Consider the following 15,329-nt stretch of genomic DNA (forward strand, 5'->3'; position numbering starts at 1 on the left):
TTGCCGATGCTGCTGTTGCATCATTCTGTACTCGACTTCTTCGTCGGAGTACACGTCTTCTTCGATGATGATGGGTTGTTGGCAAAGCCTGGCAGGCTGGTGGGCGAGTGGTACGACAGGTACTGGCTCATGGCGAGGGGCTTGGTCTTGCTATAGCATCTCCATGCACTCGTGGATTTGCTATCGCATCGCGTTGCAGCGAAGCACTTCCTCTCTGAGCTTGTTAAGTTGCTCCTCCAACTCTTCGGTGGTGAGTGCCTTTTGCTTTCGCTTCGCCCTTGTTGTCATTGCTGCGGTTGATGGGTCGGCCTGGGATGCTGCTTGCCTGGCGTGGCACGACCGCTGTGTGAGGCACACGTTGATTCTTCGCATGGCTTGGATGTCTTCGGTCGCGATGACCATGTCGAGGAGCTTGACCTTGAACTCCCCATCGGCGAGGTCGTCGACCAAAGTGTCTTCTCTATTGTCTTCGTGATTGTTGTTGCCGGTGTTGGTTGGGATGATGGCGTTGTTCACCGGAGCAGGGGTCTCCGCCGAAGTAGGGGGCTCCGTCGAAGCACTCGCATTGCTCTTCTTCTTTGCTACCATGTGGTCGTGTCAGAACGAACCGCAAGTGGGCGCCAAAATTGTTGGTGTAGGATACTCTTCGGAGCGAAGGCGTATCACAACAACTCAAATCTATGAGAGCGAAGCCTCAAGGGAGAATGGTGACCAAGACAACAGCACGAAAATCAAAGCACGAGTAATAACTCCATCTATTCAATGTCCCATCAAACACAGTTACACGGGTATTTATAGCCGGTGGCTCAACTACCCGCCGGTGTAAATTCTCCGCAATGCCCTCTAACTGCTATATTCCGAGAATATTCCACGGTTACTTATGTAACATTACAACAAAGACAACGGCAGTGGGCTACAGCTGGACTGGCAAGTGGGCCTCTCCGCGGGCTCCTTCGACCTTCGCCATCCGGCTTCACGCCCAACCTTCGGGCTTGGCGTCCACAGCTCTAGACATTCGTCCTTCCTCCGAACTTGCACCTTCGCCCGCGAGCCTTCGCCGCCTGGTCTTCGTCAGACTCACCCCGCGCCATGTCCTACTAGGGGTCCTCCTTCAGATTACCAGGGGCGGGCTTCGCCGAGAGGCTTCGCTCCGTGACCTTCGCGCCACGGCGCCACGCGGTTGTCTTGACTTCGGGCACCGCGCCTTCACTCGTCACCCGAGAGTGGCTCCCCCAACACCATCATTGCCTCCCATATCTTGGAGAAGATTATGAATGTTGATGTTATTGTGATTCGCACTATCATTGCTGCCCGCTTTTGCTGTTGATGATGAGGGTTGTTGTCCTCTTTCACTCACCGACGAGGTTGTCGAAGAGTTTACTTCAGATGCACCGGTGACACTTGAATCTGCTTCACCGTGGAACTTCCAGATGGTGTAATTCTTGACAAAATCATGGAGGATCAAGTGAGATTACACCATGTTATCTCCCTAGAGAAGTTTGTTCTTGAAACTATTGCACAGACAAATGATGCGCTCCCGACCCAGACTCACACGATATTATTTTATAGCGCCAACAAATTTTCTCAAATGATGCGGGAAAGACAGATCGTTGCCAACCCTTGGTAACTTGTACATCCTCTTTTCCCTTTCCATGAATGCTATCGTGCACACACAACGAGAAATTAAAGTCATATAAGCTGCAGATCCGATTTTCTCTCTCCTCCATTTAGATCTTGCTCTAGATCTATAAGAAAAGCACCTAAATCATGTAAAAGAGAGAAGATGAGAGTTGGAGAGTAAGAAATCAACCTCTTGTGGTGCCCCGTTCACCAAATCCAAGGGTAAAACCTCCACATCCCCCTCTAAAATGGCTAATTTTCGTGTTTTGAGCTCAAAACACAAAAAAATGGAGCAGAAACTGCGGGGAAGAAAGGGGGCGGCTGGTGGTTAATCGTGCATTAATCGAGGCAGTTGGGTTAACCGCCTTGGTTAATCGTGCATTAATCGAGGCAGTTGGGTTAAGGCATACCACCTCGGTTAAAAATTAACCAAGGCGGTTGGCTTAATGTACCTCAGTTAATAGACTATTCACCGAGGTGTTTCTTTAAGGTGCCTGTCTCGGTTAACCTTTTAACCGAGGTGGTTGCACGGACTGCGGCCCGGCCACCATTAACCGAGGCGGGCCGCCAGCCTGCCCGCCTCCGAGGCCATATTCAAGGGTCACGGTTAATACTTGTAGTAGTGCCAGGCCGCGAACCCGTTGACCTCAGGTTCGGGGCGTGGCACGGGCCCATCAGCTAGAGACGTAAGGTAGTGGCAGCCGGCCCGCCGCCCTGTGCTCCTCCACGCCGCTCTTGGCATAGGCGGAGTCAGCACCAGCAGGGCACACGTGGTGGCCAGGGAGTGCGGTTCTATTGGCATAGGCTGCCCACTAGCCTGCACTTCTCCAACCACATCCTTCTTCTCCCACGCAAGAACGAGGAGAGCATGAGCATCACCGGCTCACGTACGGTCGACTTGAGCTGTTGGGCAGTGGAAATGGTGGTTGGAGGTGGTAGTTCGGTGACGAGGTGAATTTCAGGTGGACCAGAAGTCGTCGCGATTCCTGGGGAGCCAGTGGGGGGAGCTCGAATATGAGGGGTTGGGGAGGGAGCTAGGGATGTGAGTGAGCTTGGGCGTGCCGTGGATTTGAAACCCATGGAAGGAATCGAGCGGATTTGGCCGACGAAGGCGGCCTGCTCGAGCTCTATTAGTGGTAGATGAAGGAAAAAGAAGAAGCTGAGCGTGAGAGAGGGAGGAAGAAAAGATTTAGAGAAGCTGTTGGTTACCCTCACCTTTTGGAAAGCTAAATGGCTAGCTAAATGACTAGCTAAATGGAAATTTAACTAGTCCGATTTAGCGAAACTTTTGGAGACGCTCTTAGTACTTATCTAAGGTTAGAAAACTTATTATTATTATTATTATTATTATTAGTAGTAGTAGTGTTTTCATATCACCTCAAGAAAAAAAACTAAAAGAGTCAATGAGGCTTTACGTTACAGTTTTGCTTTATGCATATATGCAATTGACGTTAATGTTACCTAAGGAGGGTACTCCATCTTCTAAGATAAATTGCTTTTTTTTTAAAAAGAAATCGGCAAGATTTTTGCTGTTCTTGTATTAACATAGGAGAGTAAGAACAAAACAAGAGGCCTAGGCCAAAAGAAAAATAAAAAACTTGAGGCCTAGCCTTATCTCGTGGCCAAAACTCACGTAGACAGTTAGCTCCTGCTAAGCACCAGGTGTCCAGGTACGAGCTTCCTCCAAGATTTTTGCAAGTAGCATTTGGATTGAGGACTATTTGTGTCCGAAGATTCTTTCATTTCTCTCATTCATAATTTTCAACAGAAGCAATCACATCGTCTTGGGTAACAGTCCACTCGAAGCAGCTACCACCTTCCACCAGTGGGCTACGCTCTCATAGGTATCCCAGGAAGCAGGTACACTGGCCCCAAGTTCGGCCCATAGACGTTTGGTGTGACTACGTTGCGCAAATAAATGTAGAGACGATTCATCCGTGTGTCTACATTTGTGGCATGGTGAAACACGTTGTTGCGTCAGTACGTAGCTTGAAGTCATTAAGAACACCTTGAGGTACACACTACTCTTTAATTTTCCTTGATTCCTTTTTAATCCCAAATTTTGTCCTAATTTTATTGAGTGTAAACTTTTGGTTTCATTTGGGTTGTTAGATGATCATAAGATCCAAATTTTATATTTTATTTTTTCTGATTAGCATGAATTTATAGTCCTTGATAATGTACATGTTGAATTCTTTTAACACTACAATATTAATGACAATTGATAGTTCTAGATATGACTAGAAAACTTATTATTATTATTATTAGTAGTAGTAAATATTCCTTCATCTTTAAAAACTGATGTTTTCTCATTATCTTAAAAAAATGGATGTTTCCTAAAAGCAGCGGGAAACAAGGGGCTGCTCAGGGTCTCTCGCAGGACCCCGAGGCCAGTCATCACAGAAGGCGTCGGGGGCTGCTGCTAGGCTGAAAATCTTATTGGCTAAAAAAATATTTACTGGAACAAAATGTTAATGTTCCGTTAAAAGAAGTTCCATCAGAACAAAAAAATAAAATTTGTTTAGTTGGATACAATTCTTACTTTTGAAAATAAAAAATGTTCCACGGCAACTAAATGTTTCATTGGAATAAAATGAAAAAATATTTCGTCACCCGGCCGCACCGCCGCCGTGCGGCCCTCCCCTGGCGCGCCCGCCGCAGCAGCCCCGCTGCTCTGCCACCCGGCGCCGCCGCTCGTGGCCGGGCCACCGCGCGCCCCTTGCCCCGGCGCCGCCGCCCGTGGCCGGGCCCCCGCGTGCTACTGCCCTCGGGCGCCGCCGCGTCCCCGGCTGCCGCCCATGGCCGGGCCCCCACGCGCCGCTGCCCTCGGGCGCCGCCGCGCCCCGGCTGCCGCCCATGGCCGGGCCCCCGCGCGCCGCTTCCCTCGAGCGCTGCCGCGCCCCTGGCTGCCGTCGAGGCCGGGCCGCCGCGCCCCCGGCTGCCGCTGCAACCTGGCGCCGCCGCACGACGCAAGGTCGCCGTAGGCTGAGAAGAAGGTCCCAGATACATGGTTCAACATTTTAAATTTATAGTTTCAACATTTGATGTTCACAATTTCAACATTTTGTGTATGTAGTTTCAATATTTTGAACGACAAATGTTGAACATGGTTAAAAAAATGTTGAACATGATTAAAAAATGTTGAACATTTATATAAACTAATTGGGCTTTCACAAGATAGATAGGACCCGCGCGCGGCCCCTAATATTCGTGGAAAACGAGACTATGATTGAGAAGAAAATATATATCGTGGGCCATTTTACGAAATCTCCCTATGTGAACCCCACCCACAGCAGTTAATGAATTCGCAGTTAACACTTCCAGAAGTGTCCAATATTTGAAAATCACCCCCTTCCTTGAGGTGGGCCTAAACTCGTACCAATCGAAGCCCAAGCTCGTAAACAGGTCATTCCTCTCTCTCCCTATCGCTGCGGTTTTTTTATTTTTATATTGAACTGATTGCTAATCTACTATTTGCTAATTTACTTATAAAATATACCACTAATCACTTCTAACAATAATTGAACTGATTGCTAATTTACTGTTTCAAAAAAAATTACAACATAATCTATTTATAAAATATAGAAAATTTTAGTTACCTAAAGACATAATCTATTTATAAAATATAGAAAATTTTAGTTACTTAAAGTCGCCGTCTTGAAAATCCGACAGGGCTTCGCCGCTTTGCCTCTCCCTCACCCCCTCTCTTTTCTTTTTTTCTGGATTTTTAGTAAGCCAAATGGGGGTGAGGGGGGCCAACACCTTATATAGGGCTGGGGGCCGGCCGCCCAGCTGCCGGGCGGCCAGGGGGGCCGGCCGCCCCGCTGCCGGGCCACCGGCCCCAGGGACATGTCTGTAATTTTTTCTTCTTCTTTTTTTTGTGTTTAAGTCCCTGCCGCCCGGCAGCCGGGCGGCCAGGTTCCGGCCGCCCGGTAGCGGGGCGGCCGGGATATATTTCTGTAAATTTCCAAATCAAAAATATATTTTGTAAAAAACTGAAATAAAAAATAAAAAAACCGCCCTATCGCTTTCCTCTACCAGGCCGACACTGCACACAGATCGCCATCCGAAACCGACAAGGCAGAAAAACGCGCCGCGCCGCGCCGCGCCGTCCACGTCTGGAGCAGCCGCGCCGCGCGGCACGATCAGACATCCGGACTGACAGGGACAGCGCGGCCAAGCACCAGCGGCTCCGGGGCTTTGTTTAGATTACTTTCTATTTTGAATTTTTGAAAGAAAATTTTCAATATTTAAAGTAGACTAATCACAAAATTAATTACAGATCTTGTCTGTAAACTGCGAGACGAATCTAATTAACTTAATTAATTCATCATTAGAATATATTTACTGTAGTATTACTGTAGCAATTTAGAGTCTAATCATGTCTAATTAGATTCATTAGATTCGTCTCGCGATTTACAGTCTATTTGTGTCATACAATTTATTTTTCGACTATATTTAATATAACATACAAATAATTTATAAAAAATTTATATTTTATTTTTATAGACCAATAAAGAAACACCAGCTGCCCAAGTCGGGCGCGCAGTGCCCCAGAGCAAACGCAAGCGACCAGCTGCCCCAATGCGATTCGCTCCGCATCCCCCACCGGACCCCACCCTCGATCCTCGAGAACCCTGCAGAACCTTCCGCCGATCCGACCCCATGGCCGCCGCCCGGCCGCCGACACCGAGCCGACACCGCCGCCACCGGCGCGGCTGGGGTCGCTGTGGTCGACGCTGGAGGACCAGCGCGGGGCCGCAGTCCCGCTGCTCTCCTCGGCCTGGACCCTCCCGACCACCTCCGGGGACGAGGAGGAGCGGCCGAAGGAGGGGGTTTTGCGGCGGGCCTCCGCCGCGGTGGCGCGCTGGTGCGGGGCCGCGTGCGGCGCGGTCGCGGAGCTCTGGGCGTTCGCGCGGGCCGACCCGCGGAAGCCCGTCTTCGCGGGGAAGGTCGGCGTCGCGCTCGCGCTCATCTCGCTGCTCGTCTTCCTCCGGGAGCCGCGCGACATCGTCAGCCACTCCATCTGGGCCATCCTCACCGTCGTCGTCGTCTTCGAGTTCAGCATCGGTGAGCCCTGCGGTGTCCTCTGGGTTTTTCATATCGTTGGCTTCAAAGGTGTCAGTTCGTTTTCGTTTGTTCTTCAGCCTTTCTGAAATTTCCCCATTTCTCAAATCCCTTGCGTGCCGTCATCCCCTGTTGGGATCCTTTTGCTGCCTTTTATTCTTGGCCCCGACACATCAGTTCTTGGAGCATGGCCATTGTAATTAAGGAGTGAATGAACATTTCCGCCCAATGTTCATCTAATCTGCATTGCACTCGAAATTAAACAATACGCTGGTCTGTCGGCTTAAAGTATTATCATGACATCTTTCTTCTTTTAGTCAATGATACGAGAGATGTTAAGTTTCTACTCCCAGCTATGTACAAAACGGGTCCGCTTTTAGTTGACCATGTGAATTAGTTATTCCGTGCAGTCGTGCAAAGAAAGGATAACTAACTCACCTTCCATTCGGTCCCCGTCCATCTGTTGAACGTGCCCCCACAGCTTTTGAAATTGCTGAAGACCTGGTGATAGAGCGGCTTTTTACATTGCTGAAGACCTGGTGGTAGATGGATTAAGAAATTCGTGCTTGCATAGTTTATGCTGTTGGCTGGCAGCTTTGATTGCAAACCTGTGTGCATAGTTTATGCTGTTGGCTGGCAGGTTTGATTGCAAACCTGTGTGCAGCTGTGCGGATGTGTAACTTTAGAACCATATTTATGTTGGTGATGGACCATCAAATCTTAAAAAATTAAGCCAGATGCTTCTTGAGACGCCTCCAAACTATCGTACCTTAAATTTAACCCAGTCACTTCTCTGAAACGTTATCGTTATCTATAATTGCTTATTAAAGTACAGATGTCATTAAATTTACATAAAAACCCTTTTGTCTAGATCTGATGTAAGAACTCAGAGAATAATGCCCACTCACATTGGCTAAAGAAACGAATTTGATTTGCAAGAAAAAGTAATGTTGATTGTTAAATAGCAAATGGTGCAGGCCTCAAAAACATAGAGAAATGATCTTTTTAGCACAGGGGATCTTTTTAGGATACATCATGTTAATTATGAGGGGTGGCGTTTTTTGATTTGACACTAAGATACCTGTACATTTTGATACCTTTCATTTTTGTCACTAGCCTGTTAGGTACTTTGTTTTCTCTGTCATTTTTGGCTTAATGTTGTTACATAGACCCATAAATAGAAAATTTTCAACTGAAAGAACATGGACCCAGTGGCTGTGAACACGTGCAAATACAATTTTTTTGTGTTCTGTAATTGATTTGAATCTGTCTTAATGCAGGTGCAACCTTAAGCAAAGGGTTTAATCGGGGATTGGGGACACTAACTGCTGGTGCTTTTGCTCTAGCGGTTGCAGAATTGTCCAAAAACCTGGGAAAATTAGAGGAAGTGATTCTTATAACGAGCATCCTTCTTGTTGGTGAGCACTGAGGCATTCTGAGAGCAATCAATTTGTTCCCCCTCAAGGTGACCTTTCAATATATCTAACCAGTTTCCTTTGATGATTTATATTGCCATATTGGTAGCCTTTTTCACAACCTTGACAAAGCTGCATCCGACGATGAAGCCATATGAGTATGGATTCCGTGTGTTCTTGTTGACATTCTGTTATGTTATGGTCTCTGGGTACAACACTGGGAAGTTCACTGATACAGCTACAAGCAGATTTATATTGATTGCTATTGGTGCTGCTGTCAGTCTTGGTATCAACATAGGTATTTACCCAATCTGGGCAGGCGAGGATTTGCACAACTTGATAGCAAAGAATTTCACTGGTGTTGCAAAATCCTTGGAAGGTATGACCTTGCACCTTGTTTAAAATTCAGAGTGTTTCACATGTTGCCTTATATCACGTTCCGGCTAAGTTAAACTATGATTTGTGGTGTCATTGGTCAAATGACTATGGACTATAGATGCGTCTGATTTGTTAATATTCTTGCCAAATTCATATCAAGTTCTTGCATGCTTGATACCCGTTTTTGGGCATTCGCTCTAGGTTGTGTTGATGGATATCTGAAATGCATGGAATACGAAAGGATTCCTTCAAAAATACTTGTGTACCAAGCATCGGATGATCCTCTATATAGTGGGTACAGGGCAGCTGTTGAGGCATATACACAGGAGGAAACACTGGTTTGTATCTGCTCTGCATTCAACATTACTACCCAGATTATTTGTTGCATTTTGATTAGGTCCTTTTGGGTATTTTCAGCTTGGATTTGCTATATGGGAGCCACTCCATGGTCCTTACAAAATGATGAACTATCCATGGAGGAGTTTCTCCAAAGTTGGTGGAGCATTGAGGCACTGTTCCTTTGCAGTCATGGCGTTGCATGGTTGCATTCTTTCAGAAATTCAGGTTTGTTTAATTAATGTAAACAACAAACTTTTGAGGTTCTGCATCTATATATCCTAAATAAATATGTTATTGCGTTTAGGCACCTCCGGAAAGCAGAAAAGTTTTTGCTTCAGAGGTTCAGAAAGTGGGACAAGAAGGTGCTAAAGTGTTGCGTGAGCTTGGAGACAGAGTTAAGACGATGACCAAGTTGAGTTCTTTAGATATTCTATTTGAAGTCCACATGGCAGCTGAAGAGTTGCAGAAAAAGATTGATGAAAAGTCATACCTTCTGGTGAATACTGAAAGATGGGATGCTAGCAAGCAGGCTCAAGGGATCAAAGAAGTCCTGAATGGCACCAGTGCTGTGGAAAAAGAAAACAGAAACAAAGAAAACAAGAATGAAGGGGTGGAACCTACCAATGTTGATCAAAATTTAGTGCATCAATCAAAGAGCTTTCTTGGTAACTCATTTCTAAGCAGATATGATTCAACGTCAACAATAGATGGTTTTAGGCTGTCTTGGCCTGCTCGAAGATCGTTCCATCCAAACCTGCCACTTGAAGATGAGGACAACAAAACATACGAAAGTGCAAGCGCTTTGTCCTTGGCCACATTTGCATCACTTTTGATTGAGTTTGTTGCCCGACTACAGAATGTTGTTAAGCATTTAATGAGTTGAGTCAGTGAGAAGGCTAACTTTAAGGATCCTGTGGGGGAGCCTACTGCAGTTGGCACAAGTGATGGTGGGGTTTTCGGTAAAATACTCAAATTGGTAGGATTATAGAGTTGACACTGATGATGACCTCGCAAGGTTTCAGATGACCATGCAATCCTGTTTTGTCATCCCGTTTCCATTTTTAGAAGAATTTTGGGGTACGGATTGTACACTAAACTTGTAAATTTGCAATCTGATGGTTGCCAGCTGTATTGCTGGGGTTCGGTTCACAGCCACAGAAGTGATCCACTATGGTGAAATGCTGATCACACATCAACTGTATTGTATTTTCAGCGCCCTGTAAATAATATTGCACCTGGCTGATTGCACGTATGCATATCATACGTGAAGGGATTGTTTTGAACATTTTTTTGGTGTCTACTTTCTGCGTACCCTGTTCATGATCATGCTTTGTTTTACTTCTCTCAAATTTGTGATTATTTTTTCTCGAATGCGAAGGAGAATTGCGCAGCATTATATTAAGAAGAAGAAAGTGGTGGGGGTTTTATCCCCCGGGTGTTACAGATACAAAAGGGGCTGTAAAGCCCCACCCCCCAGAGGTAGGAAACTCCTCTAGCCCCAGCCATAGATCACAGACAAATTTGTGATTATACTCCCTCTCTTATAAATTGTAGGTTATTACTACCAAATAATGCTTTGTCGAGACTTATTTTATGGTGGATTTTCTAACTAAACTAATTTGATGTCCTCGGTGTCTGTACATTTTTTTCTATAAAATTTGGTCAAAGTGGACTTATGAAAAATTAAAATGACCTACATTTTGGAGCACAGATTTTCAAATTACAATTCGTGCACTATTTCATTAACCAAAAACTGCAGATGGAACTGAAAAGCGATCAGAAATGTCATAAACTGCTGTTGATTGTTCATTGAAATGCTTCACCACTTTAGTCTTACAAAGTGAGTGAGATATGCCCTACAATATAGAATGCAGGTTTCTGCTTCTTTTGACTATATACAGATAGCAAAAATACAAAGTAAAGTATACTAGCTATGCTTATCTACCTTTCCCTACCTCGTAACCGTTTTTCCTATCTAGTAATTACGTTCCTTCACACGATTTTATCAGAATCTGGATGCAGAATTGCAAGATCCGTAATAACAGATATGGTCAGGCGATCTCACGGTAGTAACTGTGTAATGTCTACAGAAGTTTGTTGCGCAACACTCTTCGCAGGAAGAATGGAATTCTGCTTTGTTTGCTTGGGTCAGTGCAGTCTGAATCAATCCATTCGATCTGATTCTCAGCATTGTCATAAGCAATCAATTTTCCACGAAGAAAAGCATCTGCCAGAAATAGAAGGGGATACTTTTAGAATGAATGTATCGGGCAATGGAAAATTATGAAAGAAAGTGACCACTGAATACCTCCGATTATTATTACTGAATCGTAACCAATCGCAGTTCCATCGAACACCCTCAGGCAAACATTGCCCTTATCCTGAAATGAATCCAAGGAAAAACATGATGATGTACTTCAAACAGGAAACGGGGTATTCGGCATTAATCATACGCCTGACAGAGTGACATTGCATAAGAAACATAGGATAGAGGAATGTACACTGATGGTCAAGTAATCTTCAGGACGAATGTTGAAGGTTCTAGAGAAGAAACACCGTTTCTCGAATTGCAAACTCAGGGGCTTGAAAATATGTTTCACATCATCCACAGACCTGAAAATACACAACGATTCAAAGCAAAGGACAGAGGGAAGGATTTGCTTGTCAATTTTGTGTCATAGCCAACAATTTAGCAAAAAGTAAATTGTTCCATTAATAGATTCTCATCATGTTACCTTACTGAAAAATCAGCTTTCATGCAGAAAGGCAGAGTATTATCTGAGTCATCTTGTACAAATCTCGGGGATGCACCCTTCAGCTGTTAAATTACAAGAAAACGTAAGGAACACAGAATAGTTGACCTGTTCCGTTATTCCATGTATAGAGAAACTCACACTCACCGCAGCAACCAGATTTGTATACGCTTCGTGTGGGAAATATGTATATGTAGACCCACTGTCAAAGATCACTTGAGTCAACTTCCCTTGCACATTGAGCTTCTGATCCCCGTGGTTTACTTGCTGGAGTTGGGATCTACGTGTATTACTGAAGCTCGCAAAAAAAAGGAGAGTTTCATCAGTTATATATGCACCTTGCTTTCCTGATGTGAAATGTCTGTCACATGGCAGAGTTTTCAGTCTTCTATAGGAACTTGAACTAGCCTGTCCATGCAAAAATGTAGACATCTTTTTCCAACCATATTTTCCAACTAAGAATACTGACGCAGATTTTTTAAGTGTGTGGTGCCAGTGATTACTACGACTAGCAAATACAAATATCCAAATTTGTAAGCATCAGTACAATATTGGGGAGAGACGTAGAGTAAAGCAATGCAGCAGAGCAGTTGGCAATATCTTCCAATTGTGGTTCGGGCCTTTGGGAGTGAGAAGAATTGGTAAGATTTTTGAAGATATGCTGCAAACATAGCATATCGCATTGACTAAAAATGATGCATGACATCCAAGGGAAGAATGATAGCCACATTCATGGAATTGGTTCTCCAAAGGACAGATGGAACTTACTCTGCTGGACCATTTCGGACAGGAACCCATGTCATTCCCCACCTAGGAATGTAATCATCACCAAGAAACAAATAACCACCACCACTGGGATCTGTCGTCATACAGTGACCGAAAACATTGGAAATAATCCCTCGGCTGGCTAGCTGTGTAGGAAGGCTTATTGCCCTGCTGCCCAGGCCTAGCATTCCGTCAGTATTTTCTAGCGTGTCCAGAAGAATTCCTCTTTGATCATATCCACACCTATATATGAATAAACAGATGGCAGTTAATTTCTTAGTCAGTGTGCTAACAGAAATCGTTATTATATTTGCCATGGCAATTGGAAGGTTGGCTCATACCCAAACACAATTTCTATATTTTCCCTTTCACCATCTTCACTGATGAGTTGCATATTATCCCTTACATAAGCACCCATAGAGGAGCTTCTGTCAGCATAATTGATATCGTAGTTGCACTCATTTGGGTTGCGTTGAACTCGATCACAAAGTGGATCACTGGCAGGAACTATGTTAGATTGTGCAGGCCTATATGAAGGATGAGCTCCCTGTAACAGCATCGAATTAATGTTAATTACAGTAATTAATGAACTTCGGACCATCCAGTTAACTTGTGAAAGAGAAAAAGGAGCAAACACTGGATCGGAGGAACTGTCTATTTTTTATTTTAAGAGAACGGTGACCTTCAACCCTTGACCTCGAGTCCTCAACCACTAGGCCACAAGATTGTAAAAACGAAGCATGTAGCTGAAATAGTGTGCACCTTTGCGCAGCTTCTGCATGGCGTGTCGCACTGGACCCATGTTATGTCGCTGCCAGTATCAACATCAAGAAAATAATCCCTTGAAGGATTGCCAATAGGCACAGTTGTGTAGTATAGCCTGCAGGGCAAGGGAAGAAAATTCAGAAAGGAAAGCAGTGCCATATATTAACAAAAGAAGTGAACAGGACACGTCGATGATTTGACATGTGAACAAAAAAAAGCAATCTAAATCATCAAACTGTTAGCAAAAGTTTTGACTTCATCAAGGTCATCTCAGAAGTCTCCTCCTAATTTATTCATTATTTAATTGTTAACCCCAAAAAGTTAAGAACAATTGTACATCTAAATAGACAACTCTGAGATACTAGACCCTACTACAATCCCAAATGATTGAAAGAGCTGCAATTCCATATTATGGACAAACTTCTAATTCTGTCAGGCACGGGCGCACGCGTATAGTACAAACTCTGCAAGTAGTAGTAAACAAATCAAAGTTCTAACTACTCCCGAAATACAAACAGTAACTGCTGGATATCCACAAAACATGCCAGACTGAAAAATAGACATGAAAATAAAATAAAAAACTATTTCCAAAAACATAACTCAAAATCGTCAGAAATTGTACAGAAATGTGCGCAATTAAGAGGCAACGAAATCAAAATCGTCAGAATTTGTACAGAAGTGAACGCAATTATGAAGTTATTAACTCATAATGATCTGAAATTGTACAGAAATGTGCGCAATTGTGAATGGACAGACTCATAACCACAGAAATCGTGCAGAATGCCCGCAAAATCAGGAACTGATAAACCCAAAAACCGATGCAAAGAAAGCCGCATTCAAGCGTGACGAGGGAGAAGACAAACCTGAGCCCCCTACTGTACAAAATAAACAAAAAGGAACCCAGTATTTCGTTCCTTGAAGTTCCAAGAGTTTTTTCGACAACAAAATAACGGCAAATGGAGGAAACCATCAACCCGTTCGACAGAATTACGGAACCGAAGAAATTGTCGCAGTGGCTGCACGCACCCGGTCGGGAATACATTGCCGGTGGACGTGGACGTCGCGGCCGTCAGATTCCCCGCCGCGCCGCCGCGACGCGGCTTCGGGTACAGCAGCAGCAGGAAGGACCTGCGGCCGCCGTGGTCCTCGCCCTCCTCGCGCGCCTCAAGGAGCCGCCACGCCGCGCCGGCGCCCCTGCCTGCGTACAGGGATACGTATCCCGCCGCGGCGAGCGCCGCGAGCGCAAACACCACCACCGTGGCGTGCCACAGCGAGAACGACTGCCCCCACGGCCGTGGCCGTTCGTCCTCCGCCTCCATGAGGGCGCCGTCGTCCGAGCCGGCCGCGCCGGCGTGGTCCAAGAGCGCGGCCGCCATGGCGTCCGAGGACGAAGCAGGCAAGGAGGGCGAGCCGGGCCCGTCGCCGTCGGGGACCGTGATCAGGACGGCGCTGAAGGGACGCCGCGGGTGCTGCTGCTGATCCCCGTCCCCATCCCCCTGCACCGGTCGCGCCGACGACGGCGTCGGACGGGCCGCCATGTCGCTGCGGCCGGCTGGCCGGCAGGGACGTCGGAGCGGCTGCAGAGGAGGCGGAGGAGCAGGCTGGCTGGCGACAAGCTGATCGCGGAAGAGAAGGCGGCGCAGCTGCGAGGGAGGGAGGCGATGGTTTGTTTCGCGGCCTGGGTTTGGTATATTACTGGTCCGCCCCCCGAGTCCCGACGGCCGGCCGGCGGGTGGCGCGCCCGGTTTGACTTGCGAGCTGGAGCCAGGGGCAGAACCGGGATTTCCGCGTAGCCGGAACCCGGAAGGGGTTGTTCTTCTGCCTGCGTGTCCCTGTCGCGCTGCTGCTTCGTGTCAGCTTGCGCCTCGGCTGCACTTCGGTAACGGCATGTAGTTGGTGGCACAGTGCTCCGATCGACGATGGCGTTTCTCTATGTTAATGAAGCATGTAATTTGCAGGCTCCAATGTTCGTAGCGTCTAATTTTGTGGGCAGAGTTCGACAAGCAGCATGGATCATCTAGTTTTCTCCCTTTTTTTTTCAAGGTACAAAGTCGATGTGATGCCAGGAGTCAAATTTACAAATCAAGATTCAGAAGGTCGATGTCAGCTTTGTAAATCTTTCTTGTAAAATCATGCTAATTAAAGTGACCGCATAATCAAAATGGTTGATTGCGTCAGATCGTCTTTCTTGTGGATATAAATAAAAAAACAAATTTTTTTTCCAAAG

The 15,329-nt window shown here is 45.9% G+C and overlaps 2 protein-coding genes across 2 annotated transcripts; one reads left to right on the forward strand and one right to left on the reverse strand.

Annotated features, from left to right (window-relative positions):
- The first annotated feature begins 4,418 nt into the window (after window positions 1-4,418).
- Window positions 4,419-10,119, forward strand: LOC120669235 (aluminum-activated malate transporter 9-like). Its single transcript, XM_039949018.1, has 7 exons — window positions 4,419-4,594; window positions 6,140-6,690; window positions 7,968-8,105; window positions 8,212-8,481; window positions 8,682-8,818; window positions 8,898-9,044; window positions 9,124-10,119. The coding sequence occupies exons 1-7, from the start codon at window positions 4,419-4,421 to the stop codon at window positions 9,700-9,702; spliced, it is 1,998 nt and encodes a 665-aa protein (XP_039804952.1). The 3' UTR covers window positions 9,703-10,119.
- Window positions 10,120-10,581: 462 nt separating this feature from the next.
- LOC120669750 (aspartyl protease APCB1-like) lies at window positions 10,582-14,800 on the reverse strand. The gene is made up of 9 exons (XM_039949595.1): window positions 14,129-14,800; window positions 13,100-13,217; window positions 12,679-12,884; window positions 12,341-12,580; window positions 11,720-11,864; window positions 11,555-11,637; window positions 11,321-11,432; window positions 11,128-11,200; window positions 10,582-11,046 (listed from the first exon to the last, which is right to left on the reverse strand). Exons 1-9 carry the CDS (start codon window positions 14,638-14,640, stop codon window positions 10,904-10,906), a joined length of 1,632 nt encoding a protein of 543 aa, XP_039805529.1. The 5' UTR covers window positions 14,641-14,800; the 3' UTR covers window positions 10,582-10,903.
- Between the last annotated feature and the right edge of the window lie 529 nt (window positions 14,801-15,329).

This window comes from Panicum virgatum, chromosome 4N, assembly GCF_016808335.1.
Source record: "Panicum virgatum strain AP13 chromosome 4N, P.virgatum_v5, whole genome shotgun sequence".
NCBI classification, from domain to species: Eukaryota; Viridiplantae; Streptophyta; class Magnoliopsida; order Poales; family Poaceae; genus Panicum; species Panicum virgatum.

Coding starts and splice junctions, on each gene's coding strand:
- LOC120669235 (XM_039949018.1), top strand. CDS start 4,419: ATGGCCGGGCCCCCACGCGCCGCTGCCCTCGGGCGCCGCCGCGCCCCG. Junction 8,819..8,897: donor ATACACAGGAGGAAACACTG/GTTTGTATCTGC, acceptor GGGTATTTTCAG/CTTGGATTTGCTATATGGGA. Junction 9,045..9,123: donor GCATTCTTTCAGAAATTCAG/GTTTGTTTAATT, acceptor TATTGCGTTTAG/GCACCTCCGGAAAGCAGAAA.
- LOC120669750 (XM_039949595.1), bottom strand. CDS start 14,640: ATGGCGGCCCGTCCGACGCCGTCGTCGGCGCGACCGGTGCAGGGGGAT. Junction 12,885..13,099: donor CATGCAGAAGCTGCGCAAAG/GTGCACACTATT, acceptor ATGCTGTTACAG/GGAGCTCATCCTTCATATAG. Junction 11,638..11,719: donor ATACAAATCTGGTTGCTGCG/GTGAGTGTGAGT, acceptor GTAATTTAACAG/CTGAAGGGTGCATCCCCGAG.